At 33.7% G+C, this 23684-nt stretch overlaps 1 protein-coding gene across 1 annotated transcript in view; it reads left to right on the top strand.

Moving 5' to 3' along the window:
- Nucleotides 1-23684, top strand: part of LOC150103688 (ras-related protein Rab-14-like) — a 204360-nt gene that overhangs the window by 66834 nt on the left and 113842 nt on the right. The window contains exon 4 of the mRNA XM_090396494.1: nucleotides 18416-18482. Coding sequence (XP_090252620.1) covers nucleotides 18416-18482 — 67 coding nt within the window. The remainder of the gene's footprint in view (nucleotides 1-18415; nucleotides 18483-23684) is intronic.

Here is a 23684-nt window from a genome sequence, read left to right as displayed (position 1 = left end):
ATGTAACTGTAGTTAATGAGGGGAGGAATAGGCTAAGAAATTCGTTCTGCCAAATTTTGTCACAAATAAGTCTAGTCGATTGAAATTAAAAATTTCATCTAGCCAGAGCAAAATTGCTAATATCATTTAGGAACTTCTTTACGGAAATGTCATGATAAAAGTGATCCATTACAAACTTAAACTGAACCATGTTCAGCTTCTTGTTCTGAAAACTTCTGCTAAGTCAGCGAGTTATTGTAATACATAATTTCGACATTTTTCTTTGTAGCCCCGAATGTAGCTGAACTGAAAACTGGAACGGTTCGACATTTTTTTGTAAAAGTTTCAAATACGGAATCCAAATAAAATTTTTTCATTAATAAATGTTATAAATAAATAAATTTACTGAACGTAAGTTAGTAGGCATAATACTGAGATAACTAGGCTTTTCCTCCTGGAAATAGGCAAATCGCACAAGAAAGACAATAAGAATCCATATTCTTCTGTAATTATTCCTTAGTAAAGCAGCATTGCTATACCAACAATCATTAAATTGAGGAGGATGAGGGAAAATAGTATTAATCATTAATATTACTACTACTACTAATAATAATAATAAATTGATTCTTTGATGTAAATATTTTTCACAATATAATAGTAAAATATACAGGAATTCAGAGTAAAAATATTGGAAAACTTGAAAAAAATTCATTCCTGAAGATTTTTCAATCACGTTTCACTTCTTTACTCCTGTTTCACTTATTCCTCAACGACAGTAGTGCCACGTGCACTTATCTCCCGAATAACCCCGAAAGCAAGTAATTGCAGTTAATAAGGGGAGGAATAGGCTAAGAATACTGAAGAGTATATCTGTGGGTATATTTCTGGGTTTTGAGGAGGTTATTGGTGCAGTTTGTTAAAAAATAAAAATAAAAGGTTAAAATATTCTCTAGGAAAGGAAAATAATAAAATAAGGAATGATGAATAAAGAGTCTTAAAAAACAAACCTGTAAACCTTTTAGAAGCATACTTATCTGGTGTTATATTTAGATGAGCAGCGGTTGGAAGTCTTATTCGACTTTTGAAGGATGCCAGTGGTCGGCAGATCACAGTTAGAAAACACAGTGCTAAAGGAAATTGGAATTGGGTTGAGTTGTTTTGAATTAAGGAAGAAGCTACTGGCCTTAAATCCCTGCGTGTTTTTCCAGTTCGGTTCGCTTGTTTTTCGGCAAGAAAAAAACCAAGTTTCAGGGAGGAAAACCTTCCATCCTCATATGAGACAGGCTAACTCACCTTCAGGTTAAACGCCCTGATAAAGGCGCTTGACATCCTTGATAAACGTAGGATGCTGAAGTCCTTTTCAGCAGTTTCATTAAATGAGCTGTAGAATTTTTCTCTTCTCGGTTTCTGCAGTTTTGTAGAAAATAAGTTTAGGATGGAGGACTTTTTTTTTATACATTCACGACAAGTTTTTTTGTAGTCTTTCATTTTCTAGAAATGAGATGTTTCTTAAAGTTGATTTTTCTGTTTTGGAATTTTCGAGTTGGTTTGAAAACATGGCTCAACAATGCGATCACGCATGATCGCATTGTTGAGCCTTTTTTCCATGAGGAGACGATTACGAGAGTGGCATACCTAAATATGCTAGAGAAATTTGTGTTTCCTGCAGATTGAGAATGTGTAGGGCCTCATTTTCCAACATGATGGAGCAACTCCACATTATGGTGACTGCGCGTATCTCACTACTTGTGGCCACTGCGCAGTCCCGATTTGATTCCGATGGATTTCTTCTTTTGCATATATTTATATTTCTGTATAAATAATTAAGTAAAAGAGTTATTTTCCCAAATGATTACTTTTTCCAATTTTTACATATGGCTATAATAAAATTAGTTTAATCCTTTATCCAAGTGTGAGCAAACAAAGTTTGCGCCTGAAGTATCTTCAGGACTAGGGTAAGGTGATACCACACCAGGGAAACTCGTTGCAAAGGTGGAGAAAGCTACCAACAATCCTATCTCAGTATCTCCTATAATGCAAAACACATCTCCTTGCGGATATGTCTAATGTTATGCATTAAGGGAAGGGCCACTACCCAGACTAGTTTCGACCTTTATTGAGGTCTCTTCAGTGGGAGCCAGGCCCTAGTGGAAATACCAGGCAGAAGCATTCGCAGGTCATCTCTACCTATAGGAGTTGCCAAACGGTGTGCCACCCTTTTTTAATAAATTACTCTGGATTTAGAGAAGGTTGTTGAAAGTTTAAAGGGTGGTAACCGTTTGGCAACTCCTATAGGTAGAGATGACCTGCGAATGCTTCTGCCTGGTATTTCCACTAGGCCCTTCCCTTAATGCATAACATTAGACATATCCGCAAGGAGATGTGTTTTGCATTATAGGAGATACTGAGATAGGATTGTTGGTAGCTTTCTCCACCTTTGCAACGAGTTGCCCTGGTGTGGTATCACCTTACCCTAGTCCTGAAGATACTTCAGGCGCAAACTTTGTTTGCTCACACTTGGATAAAGGATTAAACTAATTTTATTATACTCTAACCAAGTGAAAAATAAACTTTCTACATATGGCTATGTTCGTGTCCGAACAATTCATCGCGAGGATAAATCAGAAAAATTCATCTTGCGAACTATTGATTGCAGAAAAAATTCACTGAAAATGTTATTCACTAGAAAATTGAAATAATATTGCATTGATACCGATATGAAAAGTAAATGCAGTGAAAATAAATTTCGTAAAGGCGTAAACTTTTACTAACGCATAAACTGAACAAACTTATTTGCCATCGCAATACATAAATATCTTTTTACTGTATTCAGTGTTAAACAAAGTCACCTGTTTTCTGGCTTCTGCATTATAGCATCTGTTGAAGTGAAAGTTTCTTTAATGGTACATGGACATTTTCATTGTAGTCTTCGGACAAAACATAAGTAGTAAAAATTTATCAATTCCTGAGTAAAAATGAATACTTCTGTCTGTTATAAGAAGTTGATTTGCAACAAAATATTAGCATTTTTGAGATATCTTCTATTATTGATAAGACATAGCAGCTGCTGACAGTAAAAAATAAATAAATAAAATAAAAAAACCTAATGTTTTGAGATTAACAAATTGTTCAATGCTAGCAATGTTGAGTTCTTTCCTCATATCGTTGTTTTTAATATGATATTGCCATTGATGCCCTCTATTCACGCTCCTAATCTTTCTCTCTAATATCTGCATCTCTAGACTTTGATAGTGTTTTTTTTTTTTTTTTTCTAAACCAGCTTTCAGATCAATAATTTTTTAAAACTGGTTCGAACACTGTCTTGTATACAGCTAGTTTTAGTGTTTTGAATAATTTCTCTAATTCCATGAAACTTTGTTCTTTTTCCTTCCTACCATACCAGCTTTGCTAATTCTGTTGCCTATTTCCATATTTAAAATTTAAAGTTTGCCAACTTTACTAAAAATTGTGTCTAAATAGCTGAAATATTATGCTTCTTCTGTAAGTTCTCCATTCAGGATGCAGTTCACATTTCGTCTTTTTATTGTTGATTTTCATACCAAATTTAATACAGCATTTATTCAATTTATTTAGGGAAGCAGACTTATACTGGATTTATATGAGAGTATATATACAAAAAATATATATATTTTTTTTTTTCTTGTAGGATGCACATTACGATATTATCCAGTGCATACCACCGTAGATATGTTGAAAATATAATATGAAGGATATCATATACAGAATGATTCAAAATGTATGCTTATTTTGAAGAATTTCTAATGCTTACGCCCCTTCCCCCTCCTTATTCTCTCCTGCAATTCAATTACATAACCACTCTAAATTTCTACAGGTTTGAAAAAGTTTCCAGATAGTATTCAAAATCTATTACTTCATTTTACCATTTTGACAAAAGAAATAAGAGAATAATATTGTTGTACTGTGAAGATTCTAATTCTGTACTCTTTCTTTGCCATCTAAAATCAGCTGTTCTATTGTCTGCTGAAATGATTTGAAATTTTAGAAACACTATGCTATATATAGGTATTTAAATAAGGGACACTCCTAAACAATAACAGGCTATAATAGCCGTAATTACAATAACTGCTATATTTTCAACGTGTAAAACTGCTTATATGCATACCACACAAAAGAAAGTTCAGTAGAAAGTTTAGATTTTTGTTTCTTTTTATTAAAATAATCTAAATATTTTTACTTCTACTTCTGATGCTGGTTGCTATTTCTGAAGTAATCTACGTCTTAGAAATACTACGTCTTAGAAATATTTGATAGTAATGCTCTTAGCTGGAGGAAAAGGGTAAAGTCTTAGATACTCTCGGTGCTATTGAGAAAGAAAAGAGAGAAAACTTAACCAGAAGGGACACTAAAATGCCTCAAGCTATAGTGCGAATTATATCAAGAATGTCTTGTTTTGTTTTCAATTGTTGATTAGTAGACATTTCTTTCACAGGCTGATACAGTATGTATGCTAAAATAAGTTCTTAATTTGTAATGATCAGTTTCATTTTTATTATCGAAAAATTATGAATTATTTCTTTCAATTATCTTGAAAAAGAAGATTTGAATTGTTTTTGAAAGAAAAGGAACATATGCATAATCTTATTTTTTGGTGGGACGGGAGGGGTTATAGACTTATTCAATCTGCAGATATTTCAGAGAATTTATTTTATAAATCGTTCGCAAGAAAACTGTTACAAACGTAAATCACTTGGGGAAACATGTCCATTCATTTTAGTGTAAATAGTAGCAAAGGTTTAGCTACTTCAACAATGCCATGTATCTAAACTGGAAGAAAACAATATTTATACAAGAGTAATAACATTTATACAAGAGTAATAACATCTGCTGATGTTCTAACATCAGCAGATATAAATCTGCTGATGCTAGAACTCTTACATAAATTTTTTTCTGACATATCTGTATTAGTTATAATGTAATCAATCTACAGATTTTTGCCCTCTTGTATTCTACCATCTTATGGGCAGCAATTTCTTCTTTGTACTACAAGAAAAAAAAATCAGATAACACAAGAAAAATATGTAATATTTTCTTTTTCATTGGGTGAATTTACAATGTCCTTTCTTTGTGTTTTGGAAGGAAAGTGTAAATGATTATTTTCTTACTATTTTTGCCATTATAACATCTGATACAATTAGTACATCTGAACTAGCAGAAAATATATACATATCAATTTAAATCATAACCTTTAATTTCATTTTGTAATGACCAATTATACAGGGAAACCAAGAGGATTACAATATAAAGAAAATAAAGAAAAAATAGTGATATGATTAAAGAATTTCATTTTATTCTCTATAAAACAGAGTCGCTCAAGCAGGTCCTTCAGGAAATCTGTGAAGTATTCTTCGAAACATGATTTTAACAAAAATATAACATAATCTTGAACCTCCACAGCTTGTTTTTTTGAAAAATAATTCAAATATTTCAAATAATTATCGTGAATTAATTTTTTTCGACAACAAAGAAAATGTTTTGTGGAGTAAGTGATTAGAAAAAATTAGCAATAAAATAAAAATAAATAAAAATGAAATTAGTGTTCCAAGGTAAGGCAATATTTAAATGAAGAAACCATGCAAGAACCTTTATTCTGTTCAGGCATTAAAATTGCTTTGTACAATAAAAAGAGAAAATAAAAATAATTTCTATATTTTTAGTTTATCCAATATAACTAGGATTCAGTTACCCAGCATAGAACGAGGAACTGCATTCCTTGTTATAGACAACTGAGATGCAGCTATGAGCATGAGATAATCCGATTAACTGTTCTCTTCAGTGGGAGGGTTTATCACACCTTCTAATGGACATGCTGGCCGAATTGCACTTCTTATAACTTCAACAGATAGCATTCTCCTTCAACCGATAGCATTCATTGTATCCAGATTTATCTGGACGTTTATAGACGTCCTGACCGGTAGAGGGGGGGGGGTAAATGAGGAGGAACTGGTACAATTAATACATGACATCGAACCAAATGGTGGGGAAAGTTCTGCCAAAGATTATGATTGTGATGAGTCCTTTAAAGAATTCAGATTAAAGAAATTAGCAATAGGATTAGACTTGGCAAGAAAGTTATTTTATGGATAATGATCTCTCAATGGAGCTTTCCAGAAAATTTACGAGACAATTGGATATTTGTTTAGTTCCGTATTATGAACTTAATAAAAAATTGTAGCATAGTGGTAAGCAAGGTCTTATTACTGACTTCTTGAATTGATAACTAAACCAGCCGAAGTATGCAATAAGAACTATTGCATATATAAATAAAGAACATCTACGAAGTATACGTACAATTTATAATTTTTATAATTTTTTACTATGTATTTGTTGCATAGTTTGTTTTCTTAACTTACATGAATTACCTGAATATGTCATTGTTTATATAATCTTAAAAAAAAGAAAAAAACGATTTGGGAACCTAAACCTACTTTTTCTATGTGATTTGAGTCTCGCATAACACGGTATTTTTGTGGAACCTAACATCCGCCTTATACGAGAGTTACCTGTACTTCAATTTGTATCTTACCTTCCAAGTCAGCAGACTTCATTCCTTCCCAGTGTGGAAGTGTTTAAACTATTTAAGAATATGCAAAAAAAAATTGACCTCTACAGTAAGCCGAAATTGTTCTATTTTTTTTTATTCATTTTTATGCAATTTGCATAACTGTTTACTATTAATTTACAAGTATACATACACATATCATTTGTAGAGAATTAGCCAAGAACTAAAATTAGACAAGATTTTTGCATGTGCATCTTAAATATTTTTTTATGTTATTTAAATATTTTAGTTATCATCTTTATGCTAAGACCAATATTGTAGATAAAAATTCCTATTACCAACAAATTTATTTACCAAGTATTGAAACTAATTGATTTTCAGTAATAATAATAATCGTATGATGATACACAGCCGTGAGTCCCCTTTATGGGGAGGTACGGTACCATCTCATTCCCCCCAAATTTCATCCGGGCTCCGGAACCGGCATAGCTGACGAATCAGACCTATAGCTGGGTCAGTATTCCTGACTGTAATCCGTGTATGTTCGCTGGACCGGTTTGCCTGCTTGCGGGAAAAAACCCTGCTGTCCACGCCCAAGACCAGCTAACTTGGCTATGGCAGATCCTTAAGCTCCTCATGTCATTGACGGGAATCGAACCTAGGACACTCCTTCCCAAGGGGTATGGTAGCGAAGCGCATAGCCACTAGGCTAACCGCGCGGACTGATTTTCAGTGATATGATATTACACTGTAAATGGATCATATAGTTAATATGTATGTTATCTGATTTTGCTGAACTTTTTTTTTCCAAATAACTTTTCCATTTTCATTCAGTTTACGTGAGTTATTTACACTTAGGCTGGTAGTGATGCATTGTCTCTTGCTTTTATAATATGTATAATGTAATAAACTTGCCCTACTTTTATATTCCAGTTATTTTCCATATGTAATTGCAATTACCAGCAATTTTCGTATACTCATAATAAATTAATCACCTTCGATAGCACTAAGTCTAAAGCAGTGCTTCCCAAACGTTTGGATGTAAAGGCCCCTTGGAAAAATTAAAATATTTCGCGGCCTCCATCGAAAAAAAAATTCGTATTATAGACATATATTATTATAATATTTGTTGTATTTATATTCAATACAAAACATACACAGCGAATATTGCAAAATTCAAATGCAAATATTATACTTTTAGCATCTTACATACACATTTGACATGACACACTTAGTCTTAAAACATTTTAAATTTGTTTTCATTATTTCACTGCCTTCTCAACAAAACTAACGGTCCCCAAGGGGGCCGCGGCCCACGGTTTGGGAAGCGCTGATTTAAGTACACCACATCTGTCGCAAATAATCAAAACAACAGGCAATGGTTTTCCAAAAGGGCGAAGTTCTCGAGGTAGCCAGTCAGCTGAAATACCTAGAAGTAACAAGAGATGGGAAAACTTTCCTTCAATAATCACATCTCATATGTTGCTGAAAAAAGCTTACAAGTAGTAAACCTTCTAGCTAAGTCAGCAAAGATTGAGGGATTAGGCCGATGAGCGCCGAAAACAATATATACAGGAGCTATACTACCATTGATAATTGACGGTCAGCTTAACAGCACAATGCAACTTATATCTGAGACTTCTCAACAAAACTAATGGTCCCCAAGGGGGCCATGCCTTCAGTTTGGGAAGCACTAGACTAAAATATTCCACATCTGTCTCAAATAATCAAAACAACCCATAACGGTCTTTCCAAAGGTCGAAGTTCTCGAGGTAGCCAGTCAGCTAAAATACCTAGGAGTAACAAGAGATGGAAAATTGAGATTGAGGGATTAGGCCGATGAGCGCTGAAAACAATATATACAGGAGATATACTTCCATTGATAATTGACAGTCAGCTTAACAGCACCATGCAGCTTATATCTGGAACCATTAAAACAACTCCTATTTATTGGCTTACAATGCTTAGCAACATAATACCACCAAATCTAAGAAGTGATGCTCTGTCACGAGAATATGACAAAGTACTCAGAAATACTGAATTGTCTATACATAATGACATATCAGAACTATAGCTTAACAGATTGAAATCAAGAAAGCCCCCTCTTCGTGAAGATAAACATCTGAGAATGACTAATTAAAATACTAAAAATTAATGGAAACGAGTGTGGAGCATAAATACTAATGCCCAACTCGAAATTTAGTTTGATAGTTGCTGCCTCAACATCCCGGCAGGGGCGCGCCAGTAGTGTCTGGCGCCTGTGTGCAAAAATTTAGTTGGCGCCCCCTATCCTCCCCTCCAATAAAAAAAATCACTTTAAAAAAACGTTTTTTTTTTAAAGTATTTCCTCCTCTTTGGCACCTTTACTATCCTGGCACCTGTGTGCGTCGCACACATTGCACATATGGCCCTGTATCCCGGGTGTGGAATTGGAAAGACATGGATAACACTTAACAGGATTCATACGCCATAGAAGATGTGCAAGCTTTCTGTACAAGTGGAGGAAAATTCCCTCACCGGAGTGTGACTGTGGACACCCGAACCAATCAATCCATCATATTTGCATTGAGTTCAGTCTTCGCGCATATACGGGTCAAAGGAGCGACTTCCTAGAGGCGACACCGCCTTCTATAGACTGGATCAGAGAACATGATCTTACCTTATAAGTGCTTTGTCCGTCAAACGTGTAACTGCCTGTTTTACTGTAATTATTTATCATTTACACTTTTTTTATTTTACTTTTTACATATCTGTACCCATTTTTGTAAATGTACTTTTATAACTTTATGTAGATTGCCATACGATAAACAATAAATAACCTCCTGGTATGGTTACTGTTAGGAAGAAAATGAAAACACCACACACACACACTTAATAATCTACAGTTTATTCAACATATGAAACAACTATCATTCAAAGATTTGAACCGTAGGTCAGATGTCCACAGAAACTGCACTTTCTCGCGATAGTTTAGGGCTCCTGTGCAGTCAGTCGAAATTATCAATTTATTGTTTTTCTCCTTAACACTAGATATCACTCTTTCTAGAGATGTAGAATGATGCTAAGCTGCAAACTAACTTTAACTAGGCAAAATAGCTGAAAATATCACAACATTTTCTAAAAAAATGGTATGGCGCCGTAAAGAATTCATTTTTTATATTTAGAAAGATATCCCAACTAATGTCATTCTGATTTATATATGTGGTCTCTTTGAGTTTACTTAGGTAGGGCGATATCGATGTTTATTCTTCTTCTTTCCGTCAATTTAGTATTTCATAGCAAAGACTCTCTCTCGTTTCGTTTTGGTTGCCTAAGAAATATCGATGTTTATTTTAATTTTCTAAATTTAGTAAAAAAAAAAAAAAAAGATTACAAGCATTATACGTCCAGTCTATTTTTGACATTCGTGCATCATATGTGAAGAAATTTCATAGTGAATGCTTTGCTTTCTCTATGTTAAAATATGGCTAATATTCCTTTCTTAATTAAGTTCATGTATTTCAGTATTGTAAACTTGCATACTACAGAACTATATATATATATATAACGTTTTTTAACTTGGGTATATTATGTATTCAAGATACCAAATAATTTTATATAAACTTGGTTTTAATCCTATTTCCCAAGTAAGCAAACAGACAAGAAAGTCAAGTTTGTGCCTGCAAGTAGTGCAAGTCCAAGGCAATCTTGGTAAAGGTTCTGTAAAGTTCTGATCACTTTTCTTAGTGTGTATAATACTAATATACTAATAACTAACTAATATATAATATATATAACTATATATATATATGTATAATATATAAAATAATATATAACTAAATAATAACTAATAAAAAGTAATATATTAATAAAGTATACTAAGAAAAGTGATCACTTTTCTTAGTGTGTATAATACTAATATACTAATAACTAACTAATATATAATATATATAACTATATATATATATGTATAATATATAAAATAATATATAACTAAATAATAACTAATAAAAAGTAATATATTAATAAAGTATACTAAGAACAGTGATCAGAGCTTTATCCACCTTTACCATGAGTTGCCTTGGACTTGCACTACTTACAGGTGCAAACTTGGCTTTCTTGTCTGTTTGCTTACTTGGGAAATAGGATTAAAACCAAGTTAATATAAAATTACTTGGTATCTTGAATACATATATTTTTCATATATATATATATATATATATATATATATATATATATCTTCTTTCTTAGCATAAACTTTCATTTCCTGATAACATGATCAGGAAATGAAACTGTCTACTGGCAATTTATTCTTACAATTCATTTGTAAATATATAGGCTGCGTATTTTTTAATGCCTGGAAAAGAAACTTTTTTTTTCCCCTGGAATCATTCATTCATTATTTGGTGCCACAAGTAAACATGTGGAGAGCAATTAACTTTTCTTAACAATTAATTAGAATCTACACAACTCTTAGTGACTGATCTTAAGGGACGTTCCGTGGGTTTGCGCTGCCTGAGTGCAAAATTTTTGTGCCTCCTTCCATTAAAAATGAAAAGATCCCGAAGTACAATAACACGTTACGAATCATTTTATTATACTGCACATTAAGAGGATCTCTCTATCTCTCTGTAAAAAATATAGTTTATGATCCTTCTTCATTAACGTATGAATTTTTATTAGCTAATACTGCTATTTAGAATTTATGATTAGAGATGCTGAAGCCTAGATTAATATCATGGCTTTTAAGACGTCATTAAAAGAGTTTTTTTTAAGGGGAAGGGGTGGAAAAATATGCTACTGCATGTGCTGACAAAATTTCTAGGGCCGGTCCTGGTGAATATGGTGTTTGAGGTAGATATTGAAATCCCAAGTCGTATATTGTCTGTTGGATTTCATAAGCAGGTGCATTGTCCTGCAAAAGCAACACGCCTCTGCTTAGTTTCTCGAACCGATTTTCCTTCAGTACCTCCTTCAATTCCTTCAGAGCTGCTGTAACAGTTTCACCTTTCTTGAGGTAAGGTAAGGATTACACCATCCATATCCTAAAAGACAATGGCAAGAACTTTCCCTGCTGGTTATTTGGTTCGAAACTTCTTTGGCCATGGAGAACCTTTATGTTTCCACTCCATTGATTGTTGTTTGTTCTCTGGGTCATAGTGATGAAGCCATGTTTCATCAACGGTCAGAATATGAGCTAAAAAATTTCACGAGGATGAAATCCCTTTATGAAATATTCTTTTAACATCTCAACTATACCCGCCACAGTGGATATCATTCACTGCAACCAGTATGCCCAGCCAAAAAATCACTTTCCGAACGAAGTAGGATAAGTAGTAGTTATAAATATAAATAGTAGGATAATAAAAAGATATATACTTCTCAAAATAATCCAAAACAAACAAACAAACAAAAAAATTGCACGCGCATCTTCGCCCCCACACGCCTTATAATTCATTTTTCGGTGAACTGTATTTTCGATGAATTGTGATTTTTCGATGAATTATTGTTTTTCGATAAATTGTCTTTTCGATTAACTGCTCATCGGGGAATTGTATTTCGATGAATTGCTTTTTCGATTAATTGTTGTTCGATAAACTGATTTTCGATTAATTGTTTATTCGGTGAATTGCTTTTTCGATGAATTGCCTTCGATGAATTGTCTTTTGGTAAACTGTTTTTCGATGAACTCTCCGGATACTGTTTTGCAGTGGTTAATGCAGTTATTTCACTTGAGCAGAACCTACAGAAGAGTCATAATGCAGTGACGGTGCATCTATGGGAAAATGACTGGAGGTAGTCTGTGAGGGAGGGATCATCATTTAAGCAAATTGTTCATCTGAATACAATCAAACATTTTGAGGGAGGTCTTAGGTACACCACCCCAAATGTGGCAATATTATTCTAACATTAGGCAGGTATGAGCTTCATAAAGTGTCAGGAGGTGAGCAGGAGAGAAGCACTGTTTGAATGAAAAAGAAAACCAAGCTTTTTGAAAGCTGAAGAGGTTATGCATCTAATCTGCTTATGCTAGGATAGATGAGATGCGAAAGAGTTAACACAGGAAAGGAACACTTATTCCCTAGTTGGCAAGAGGAATACTGTATTGTCAAAAGTGAGGGAGAGCAGGGCATGACCTCTAACTGGAAATGAGACAGGATTTCATTTTGGTGTCATGAAAATTTGCCCTCATCCCACTTGAGAATGGCAAGGAGATCCGTGTTTAAAGTATTGGTTAAGTAAGTTAGGTGGAATATCAGTTATCTATGCACTACAAGGTTTTGAAAGGGAAAAGAGGAGTGGAGAGTACGGTCATTAGAAGAAAGCTATGAATAAGATTTTATATCAGGAAGAAAAGATCATTGATGTATTTAAGAAGAGTGTAGGTGAAAGCACAGAGCCTTGGAGTATGCCATGTTGATTGAAAAATCCGATAAAAGGAAACCATCCATCATGGCATGCATTAAACAATCGTACAGGATGCTGGCAATTCATTCACAAAGAAAATGAGGAATAATTTAAAATGGTAGTGTGACAAGAAGGCATGATGCCAGACTTGATTGAATGTCTTGTAAATATCAAAAGCACCCACTTGAGGTTTTCCAAAGTTTGGAAGCCTGCGTCGAAAAGTGGGTGGGGTCGACTAGGAAATCTGCTGTGGAATAAGAATAACAGAATACATATTGGTGATTACTGAGTAATTGGTGAGTCTTCAAGTAGTGAAGCAGTTGACTGTTGATGACCTTTACATTATTTTTGAGAGTATTGAAGGCAGAGCAATAGAATGATGGTTGATTATCTCCTTCTGTGGTAATGGGAACCAACTGAATAAAAGTTTGTTTCCAAGTTATTGGATAGATGCCAGATGAGTATGACATCTGAAGTTGAAGCGATTGAAGAGGTTGAAGAGATGATACAAGATGAATGTAAATTTTGGAGTACAAGCTTTTAGTACAGCTGGAGGAATACCATCAGGGCCAGTAGCCTTTATTGGTATTAAAACTACTTAATAATTTTTGATGTCCTGGTGAAATTTCAGAGGAGGTATACTATAGATACTTTATGGCAATGGTGGGAAGGGTCAATGCCTTAGTCAACTGTAGAGTTGATTGAAAAAACTGATGTCAAGAGAATCTTCCTTCTTTTGGAGATGTTACCAGTGCATTGTCAGGAGAGGTGGAACTGAAAGCATGTGAGATATGAGAGAGGTGGAAACATGGAAGGGAAGAAGTTGCATTCCTTAGCCTTGATTAGAGACCAGAAGGCTTGACTGGATAGGAGATATGTTTAGTGCATTTGACTCTTATAGAGTCTGCTAACTCTTACAAAGCTTGTTAGAGTTGTTACAAGCTATAGTCTAAGCTGATTGATAGGCTGGAGATTTTGATTGAAACCATTGGGCATATGTTGGATTTTTGGCTTGACCTGCTTTGGCATAATTGTTTGGAGAACAAAGGTTTGGATAAGAGTCAAGGATTTTGAGTGGAGTGGAGAATAAAAGCACTCATCCCAGCAAGAATAATTATATTATTAGATCAGAGTAGGTGCTAGGATTTGATGAAAAACCAATAATCAGACCCTGAAAATGAGGCATAGAAATTTACTAAAATAAAGAGCCAAAAGGTTCGGTAATGCAAAATTATATAAATCAAGTGGATATTAAATCCAGCATTATTTCAAAGCTGAATACAAAAACTTTAAAAGTTTCGTATGAAATTTGACCAGAGACTTATGGGAATACACTCGCTGGCATTTATGAGTTGCCCTAGCTGGACCTTATAGGAGACATGATTGCTTTGCCCAAGCATCCATATATTTGCCTCCTATTGGTCCATTTTGATAAGGTTTCACTGGCCCGACAGTGAAAGGGCACTTTTGTAGTGCCAAAGGATACACTGCTGAGAATGACTGGAAGAAGGAAGATCTGTAGAAAAGGAGATATGAACAAAGTTATGATCAGACTTGCCAACAAGAAGATTAACATCAACAATGTTTTTGAAGAGAGAGAGAGTGGGTTAAGAAAAGGTCCAAGGTATAAGGAGAATGATGAGGATTATCTGGCATTCTTGTGGATTGGTGACTAGTGTGTTAAATTATAACTGAAGGTTGGAGAAAGGAAACTGGTCTGAATTGTGGTCATAGAAATCACCAAGGAATATTATCTCGCTGTTAGGGTAATTGAGCTGTATGGGATCGACTTTCAGAAAAATATGTAGTATATGTAGTCAGGCAGGTGAAGTCATCAGAGTTAAGGAGAATGGAGGCAGTGAATGAGGGAGACAGTGTGAGGTAAGGCAATCTTTAGCTAAAGCAGATCATATAAAGTGGAGTCCATGTCCGATAACCTTTGGCATGGGATATCAGATTTGACAACTGGGGAAAGTTGAGGTGGGATGTTGTTGCATTGTTTCTCAAACTGTGGTACATGTACCACTAATGGTACATTACGTTATTTTTGGTGGTACAATTTTTACACAAAATATTTAAATGTTCAGAAAAATGTATTTTTATATTGTGATTTAATATAAGTTTCATTTACGAATATAAATAAATAATATAAATTTAAAATGTTTTATTCTTTGATTATAAACACTCCATTTGGGATGTATTGATTTTTAATCGGGAAATACTTTTATGGTGGTACATATATTTTTTGATTCTTATTTATGTGGTACAAAATTTAAAAAGTTTGAGAACCCCTATTGTAGAGGATGCTAGTTGAGGTTCAATGAAGAATAACACATCAGAATTGAATGTCTGATATTCAAATGAAGACCTCTGACATTATTAAAAAATCAATTTTTTAGCTAGTTGGCAGGAATGTGGAATGTTCCATATGATTTGAAGGTGTGTGGATTGCAAAGTCTAGCTGATGGGTGGAAAAGAGGGGATATGATAGAAATTTATAAGTTAATGTTAGATTAATGCAAAATAAATTTTTCAATATATGAGTTGAGAGAGAGAACTAGGGATCACTCCTGGAATTTGTTTAAGAGTGTAGTTGGTAAGGGTATGTTGACTAGACTTTTGCTTGGAGAATGGTAAATGACCGGAATGGATTGCTTGAGGTAGTTGTAAGTGCCCTGACAGTGAATGAGTTTAAGAAGGGGTATGATAGGTAGTGTGAATAATGGTTAATGTGCTCCCATGTTGAGTCTTTTTACTCTGTGGAAATACCTGTGTTGTTGTCGAGTCCGTTGAAGAGCTTCTAGATATGAAGGAAAAGGGCCTGTAGAACTGCTTTGGCAATCGGTTGAACTTTGATGGATTAGAGCTTTTCTATAGGGTTATTGTCAATTTTCTGTAGAGCAGTGGCAATTGCTAGACAAGAATAGATATTGGCAGCTGTTAATTTGACTCCTGGATGGTTCTTGCATGTTACCTAGCTTCTAGTACCATCTGGATGAATTTTCATGCCTTTAAAATGTTCCGTCCTTAGTCTTGTGATGATTGTAGTTATTTCTACTATTTTCATTAATTTTGCTGATTTCATTCCTCTTCTTGATAGTTTGTTTTATCAATCTTATTTTTGCAGCAGAGTTAGCATCAGTTAGTGATAGTGGGTGTAATTTTTGAGGTAAGTATCTTGCTTCTTTGGCTAGTCTGTCTGCTTTCTCATTGCCTTTAATATTTACATGAGCTGGTATTCACTGCAGTGTACAGTTCTTATTTTTTAAATTTAAAGTTGTTAGTTGTTCCTGAATTTCCTGTGTGAGTTTTGGTTTTTCCATTTTTTAATGCCTCAAGTGCAGATTTTGAGTCACTTTAGATGGTTATTTCTTCTTTAATGTTTATTAAATTAGATTAGAGAGATAGTATAATACTAATAATATATAGAAACAAAGAGAATGAATCTAGATTTTCTGGACTTCATGTTAACCTCAGGGGATGTGATTGTGAATGTATGTATTGATACCTTGGTGGTTGGTAAGTGTTAGTACCTTATGATCACTCTTAATGTGTGGTGGTCATGCAGTCTATGGTGAAAAAGGAATGTGCATGGAATTCTGTGGTAGGCGATTCTGAATGACCTGATTTGGAGAATAACTAATATAATGTAAGTTATGGAGGAAAAAAAAGCCAAGAGATCTGGGCAATTAGTTTGGAGCTCTGACATAAATGTATGCTTGTACGGCAATCATCAGTCAAATAAAGTACAGGTATCCCTCGATTAATGCAGTTAATTTATTCCTCGATGTTACCGTGTATATCAAAATCGCGTTAATCAAATCTAATAATCAATGGTAAAAATTAGAATTCGTCCATCATCGATTACTGTATTAATAATTCGTTTTATATGGTACTCTTTTAGGAAAGATAAAAAATGAATACAAAGTAAATGTTTAATAAATACTTGTACCTACATTATTTACTGTATTTTTTTTATCAAAAGAAGTTATCAACAGTCGTTTGAACAGTTTTAGTTTTTTTCTTATCGGCATAAATTCTGTGATAACAAGCAAAATGACTCTCCAGCTCTCGGCAAACAAGCAATAAAACATAAAGAAAAAGCACTGAAAATATAATATATGATGGTACAAATTAAGTGGATATTGAATCCAACATTATTTCATAGCCGAATATATAGAAACTAAGAGTTTCGGCGAGCAATCTTATGGGCAACTTGTTGGAGTAAGCTCCTGATCACTTAACTTAGTATTTTCCATAATGTAAAGCACATCTCCTAGAGGACATGTATGATAAATAAGCCTTTGGCTCTCTATTTCAGTAATACATGATGGTTTATTTATTTTCAGTTACAATCTAGAAATTATTGAACAAAGAATAAAAAAAACCCACTAAACCATACTATACTGACATCGGAGGTCGTGGTATCTCTCAGGTACAATTTACTGTCAAATATCACAAACCTTTACATAACATGCGTTAAACCAAACTGACAGCAAAAAACAGTGTGGAATTTCACTCGTAACATATGAATGCACAACTACTCGTGACCTCCAAGCTATGCACTGAAGTAAGAATATTTATATTAAACATTTTGCATGTATCTGTCAGATCAGCTTCGAGCTCTGCAAGGATTAAAGGCGCATTAATCAAAACTCTTGCCGCGTATATCAAGGGATTGCCGCAATTAATTTTGCCGCGTTAATCAAATCCCGTGTTAAGCAAGGGATACCTGTAAAAGTGAAATTGAAGATTATTGAGATCAAGTAAGCTGAAATTGGCTAGTCAGGCCAAAGAAAATCCAAGTGGAATTTTTCCACTGTGTCAAGCAAAAGGAAGAATAATTATGAAAATATAAAGTTAATGAATAGTAATGGTGGGAGAGTAGTGTAATTATCTCAGCTGAAGAAAGGCCTTTTTTTTTTTTTTTTTTTTTCTCAGCTGGTTTCTGTAGTTATTGACTGAAATCAAACCTATAATAGTCTTCCTTCTGTTGATCTGGCATCATGGAAGGCACCTTGAGGATATACAGACATTTTGTGACTATGGTAATATAAATAATATATATCCTCTGTAGTATGGAATATATTATGAAATCGTAATTATATGAACAAGACTAAAGGATGATCAGTTTTTAATTATGAGAAAATTAGTTTATGGAAGCATACTGAGAAAAATTTTCAGTCTAATTTAGTATGGTCAGGAGTGTTTGAGTGTTTTTTTAATATTAAGTTAAACATAAAAGTTTGATGTGTGAGATCAAATATTTATGAAAATACTCTGGTTGATATTAAAGCACAAAGACTGACAGAAGGTAATTGTAATAAATGGGATTTAATGATCAGTAACTTAGTTGGTCATAATTACAAAATTTTTTTGTAACTTTTCTTTTTGTGATTTTTTTTTTTATTACACTGTTGCCTTAATGCAGATGTAGAATAATATATACACACAAAGTAAAATTACTCTTTTTTTTTTTTTTTTTTTTTTTGTTGTTTATGCTGTTAGGAGAAGTACCTATAATCATCTGAGCAGCTGGTTGACTGATGCCAGAAATTTAACCAACCCTAATACGGTAAGCTAAAAAACAAACTATATTTCTATATACAGTACTAAAATTTATTTATGCTCTAAACATATAAGTATAAACTATGGTAAACACACACACAAATCATTGGCAAAGGAAATGTCTTTTGTCATTTATCCTTTATAGGATAAATGTAAGGATCATAAAAAAAAAAAGTAAGGATCATAACTTGAGTATTATCACATAAGTTATAATCCATGTTTTTCAAGAACTTTCCAATTTATATGCATTTTTAGCTAATCAAATGCTTAATAAATCATGGAAAATTTTGAAATCAAGCACTTCAGATGGTATCGATAGGTTTCTTTTTCTTTGTAGCCTTTTCCATCGATAATGCTGTTCTTTTATGCAAAACAGATTTCTGTCTGACATTTGGTCTTCATTGCTCATGTCCTGTTTCTGGGTTACTTGGTATGGCAAAACAACTTATAGATGGAGGAACAGTCAATGGTACCCATTTCTCCCTCCCCATGACATCGCTTTATATGTATAGAATCTTTTGTCTGTCATGAACTCTCACTAGACTGTACATTCACAAAGATTCACACTATCGTCCATGAATCTGATGTGATTGACATAATTGTCCGTACTCTTTGATCTGGTGAGTAAGGTCCCATAGTGAGTTCTGAATAAATAAACACTTTTGTCAACAGTAGATATAAAAAAATATATATAAATAAATAAAAAAAAACATTTTGATTTCATGATGTTGCATTCAGATTATAAAATGCGTCATTGACACCATTCATAATACATACCAGAAAAAATTAACAGAATTTTCTTTAAATTCTGAGTAAACGCCACCCTGAGGCCTGCTTCTAATCTCACTTTTTCTTCTTTAATATCCTAATTTGCAAGAAAAAGAGATGTGTAGGACAACGGAACAAATTTTTGATTAGAAGAGAATCATTAAATTACAATCCTTTGGTCTACTGTCGCCCTCTGTAAATGGGTAGCAAGTTTTCTCTCTAGTCATTTACTGTGTGTCATTGAGAATGGTGCCATCTCTTCGAGCTTATCCACCAGTGCAGGAATGCCTACCTCTTTCTCCTATATATAAATGACTTACTTTCTATCACCACAAGCATCCACAGCTTTGCTGACAAAAGTACACTTCATCTCACTCATTTGACAAACTTTGCAGCACTTGGAAACATCTCAAGCTTCTAGATATCTGCAACCAGTACCTTAAACTGATCTCCATACTATCTTTCAATGGGATGAGGACCAGATCATTTACATTACTAAAACTTGTCTTTTTTTTTTTTCTCATCTCCTTACCCGTCTTCTTCCTAACATGGATTTCAGTCCAGGTGGCATGTTCTGGTCTCATGCCATCTCTTTTTTTGTCTTCCAATTCTTCTTTTTCCACTTATTTTATATCTGTATAATATTTTTGGTAGTCTGCTGTTGTCCATTTGATTTAAATATTTTATCCATTTTTGTTTATACTGTCTTATGTAGTAATTAACTGGCTATTTACTTTTTCTAATATTTCATCATCTATCACTAGTTTACTTCTTATTGGGTTTTCTCCTTTGAACGCCATTATTTTTGTTTTTTCTTTAGATATTGTCATATTGTTTTGGGTCCCACTTGGTATATCACAGCTGTTTTTCTGAGAAATTTCTGCTGTTTGAATTTTTTTTTCATCTTTCCTTTTTATAGTCCATGTTTCGCTTCCATATAGTAGAGTTGGTTTTGATAAGACATTATATAGTCTGATTCTAGTGTGTTTTTGTACTAGGGTTGGCTTAAATATATTATTTATTATGCCATTTACTTTAACAAAGTTTGATATTTTAGTGTCTGTCTTTTTCTTCTTTGTATGATAAACCACACCCCACGTATTTGAAAGTATTTACTTGTTCTAATATTTTATTATCTATCACTATTTTACTTCTTATTGGGTTTTCTCCTTTGAATGCCATTATTTTTTTTTCTTTAGATATTGTCATATTGTTTTGAGATATCATTTAATGATTTTAATGATCTTTGTAAATCATCTTCTGATGTAACTAATACTATTTGATCATCTGCAATAGTAGTGTATCTATCTTCATTTGTGGGGTTATTTGTATATCAAATGGGTTATATTGTTTCCAGATTGTTATAACTTTATTTATATATACATTGAAAAGCAGAGGTGAGAGGATACATCCTTGTTATACTCCTCTTGATATATCTTTCCATTCTTAGATGTGTTCTAATTTAACTGCTATTTTATTTCCTGTATATATTTCTTGAATGGATTGTAAAAGTTGGTTTGGTATATTTAAATTGATTAATACTTTAAACAATTTTTGTCTACTAATTTTGTCAAAGGCTTTTTCATAATCAATAAAGGCCACGTGTGTTTCTTTTTGAAATTCTCTTTTCTATTAATAATTTTAGAGTAAAAATTGGATCTATGCATGATTGGCCTTTTTGGAAACCGTTTTTTTTCCTTCTAGTAGTTTGTCCAGCTGCTCTTTTAATATTCCAGCATATATTTTACATCCTGTATTTAACAGACTAATTCCCCTATAGTTATTGCAATCGTCTTTATTTCATTTTTTATAGATTGGGATAATCAGTGCTTTTTTTCCAAGAGTTAAGAATTTTTTTAGATTTCCAAAATCTCTGGAAATATATATCCTTTTGTAGTTCTGTTATGAAATTGTTCCATTTCTCTCTATGTTTTTTCCTTACTTCTCGTTTTGAAATTGCACTGTTTCTTTTATACTCTATTTCTACTTCTATTGTTTTGGAATTTAGTCATTTCTTGGTAACTGTTCTTTTTTGTTTGTATTATATTTTCTATTTCTTTGTCATAGTCCTCTTTTTCCAATCCATTTGTGCTTTATTATTATTATTATTCCTAATCTTTCTGTTGCTGCTTTTGTGAGAATTTGTTTCAAATTTTCCTATTCCTCTTCTATGTTACTTGATTCATGTGTAGTTTCTGTTTTTAAATTTGTGCATTTTTGATATTGTTGTCTAACACAGGGATCCTGTAATGATGAAATTTTGTAACATAGTTGATAAGAATTTTCAGTTGTATGTATTTTTAGCATCCGTGCGGTTAGCCTAGTGGCTATGCGCTTCGCAACCATATGCCTTGCCTTGGGAAGGAATGTCCTAGATTCAGTTTCCGTCGGTGACATGAGGAGCTGAAGGATCTTCCTCAGCCATAACCAAGTTAGCCAGTCTTGGGCGTGGACAGCAGGGTTTTTTCCCCAGTTTATTCTGGGGTTTTTCATCCCGCAAAGCAGGCAAACTGGCCTTGAGAACTCAACACTACAGGCCATAGGATACACCAGGGCATAAGGCTGACCACCTTATCCTGTAAACGGAGTGAGGTCCGATGATCAATGGACCCTCAACACTGCAAGGTAAAAGAGGGTATAAGGAAGATGAGATGTATTTTTAGCCACTTTCGTTTAAATCGAATTTTTGCTGATACCTTATAATGATCAGAGTTTAATTCAAAGCCTTGATATGCTCTTACGTCTAAAATTAACTCCACTAATTTAAAATTTGCGATAACATATCAATTACTGATTTCTATCCTCTGGCTGACCAAGTATATTTATGTATTTCCTTGTGTTTAAACACCAAATTCATTATTCTCATATTATTATAAATGACAAAATCGCACAGTCTGTGACCATTTTGATTACATGTATCTCTTCGCCAAATTTACCAATACAGGTATCCCTTGATTAATGGGATTAATTAATCCCTCGATGTTCGAATTAATCGCGTTAATCAAATATAATAATCAATGGTACCATCATTCTATATTTTGGTTTAACCAATAAGAATACAATTTGGTTAGCTAAATCCCAAATTGCCAGCCCATCCTCGTCCGTTCAGTATCCAAGTAAATACCCAACAGGGTGCACCACGAGAAGATGAGGATTGGACATTAGGTCAGAAGCCCTGGTCGGTTCTCTGCATTCCTTTAAAGGCTATGTGGAGATCTCCTCTCAGTTATACAGCTTTGAGATCTTTCTGAGCAATAAATACAAAATGTTATATTCAGGCAATGACAATCAAGGAAAAGGAGTAGCCATAGTATTCAACACAAAATACGAGGCTAATCTTCTTGAATGGCAATCAGTCTCAAGTAGAGTAATGTGGGCAAATATGAGAATGGGGAACTGGACAATGAGACTTATTTGTGCCGATGGTCCCACAGAAGGTTCTACTAAGGTAGAAGTGGAGGAATTTTTTGAGACTTTAGAAAAAGCAACTGACACAATGAAAAATGAAAAGTTGGTCCTTATTGGGGATCTAAATAGCAGAGTAGGAAATAATTGTGAGACATACAAAAATATTTTGGGAAAATTTGGAGAAAAGAGCAAAGCTAATAATAATGGCAAATATCTGTTGGATTTCTGCTCAGGACATGGACTGGTTATTACTAACACCATGTTCCAACATAAAAATGTGCACAAATTCACATGGAGAGAAGAGGCTAGGAATAAGAAAAGTCTCACTGACTATGTTATTGTTGATAGTGATGTTTCTCCCTGGTGCAGGACACCAGAGTGTACAGAGGATTTGAAATTTGAAGTGATCACTGTTTAGTCTTGAGCAGGATAAAATTGAATTTCATATTGAAAAGAATAACATGTAAGAAAGTTTTAAAGCGAATAAAAGTTGAGCAGCTCTCAGATGTGAACTGTAGGCTAAAATTCACAAAGATTATTGAAGAAAAAATGAAAGAGTTTGAGAACAGGAATCAAACCTTGGAGATTCAGTGGCAAACTCTGAAGAAAACATTGATTGATTCTGCCAGAGAGGCATGTGGTGAGGTTATCTGTAAGGATAAAAAAATCAGAACTCTATGGTGGACAGAGGAATTAAAGAGGCAGTGAAGGAAAAGAAAAAAGCATATAAAAAGTTCCTGGCAAATGAGTCAGCTTGTGCTCTTAGAGAATACAGAGAACAAATGCAAGAATGCTAAACACTGTGTAAAACTAGCTAAACAAAAGTCATGGGAGGACATTGGCAAGAATATAGAAAATAAATATCGAGAAGGTGGCAAAATATTCTGGAGGTTGTTGAAGAAGCTTAAGAATGGAGGAAAGAGTGCTGTAAAAGTAATTAGAGATGATAAAGGTGACATGAAAATGGGAGAAAAAGATATCCTTGAAGTATGGAGTAATTACTTTGAAAAACTGCTAAATGAAACAAGCAGTG

This window comes from Typopeltis vanoorti, chromosome 8 (assembly GCF_054136105.1).
Source record: "Typopeltis vanoorti isolate ZY-2024b chromosome 8, IOZ_Tvanoo_1.0, whole genome shotgun sequence".
NCBI lineage: Eukaryota > Metazoa > Arthropoda > Arachnida > Uropygi > Thelyphonidae > Typopeltis > Typopeltis vanoorti.
The sequence above is the reverse complement of the archived record's forward strand: the minus strand, read 5'-3'. Positions and strand labels throughout refer to the sequence as shown.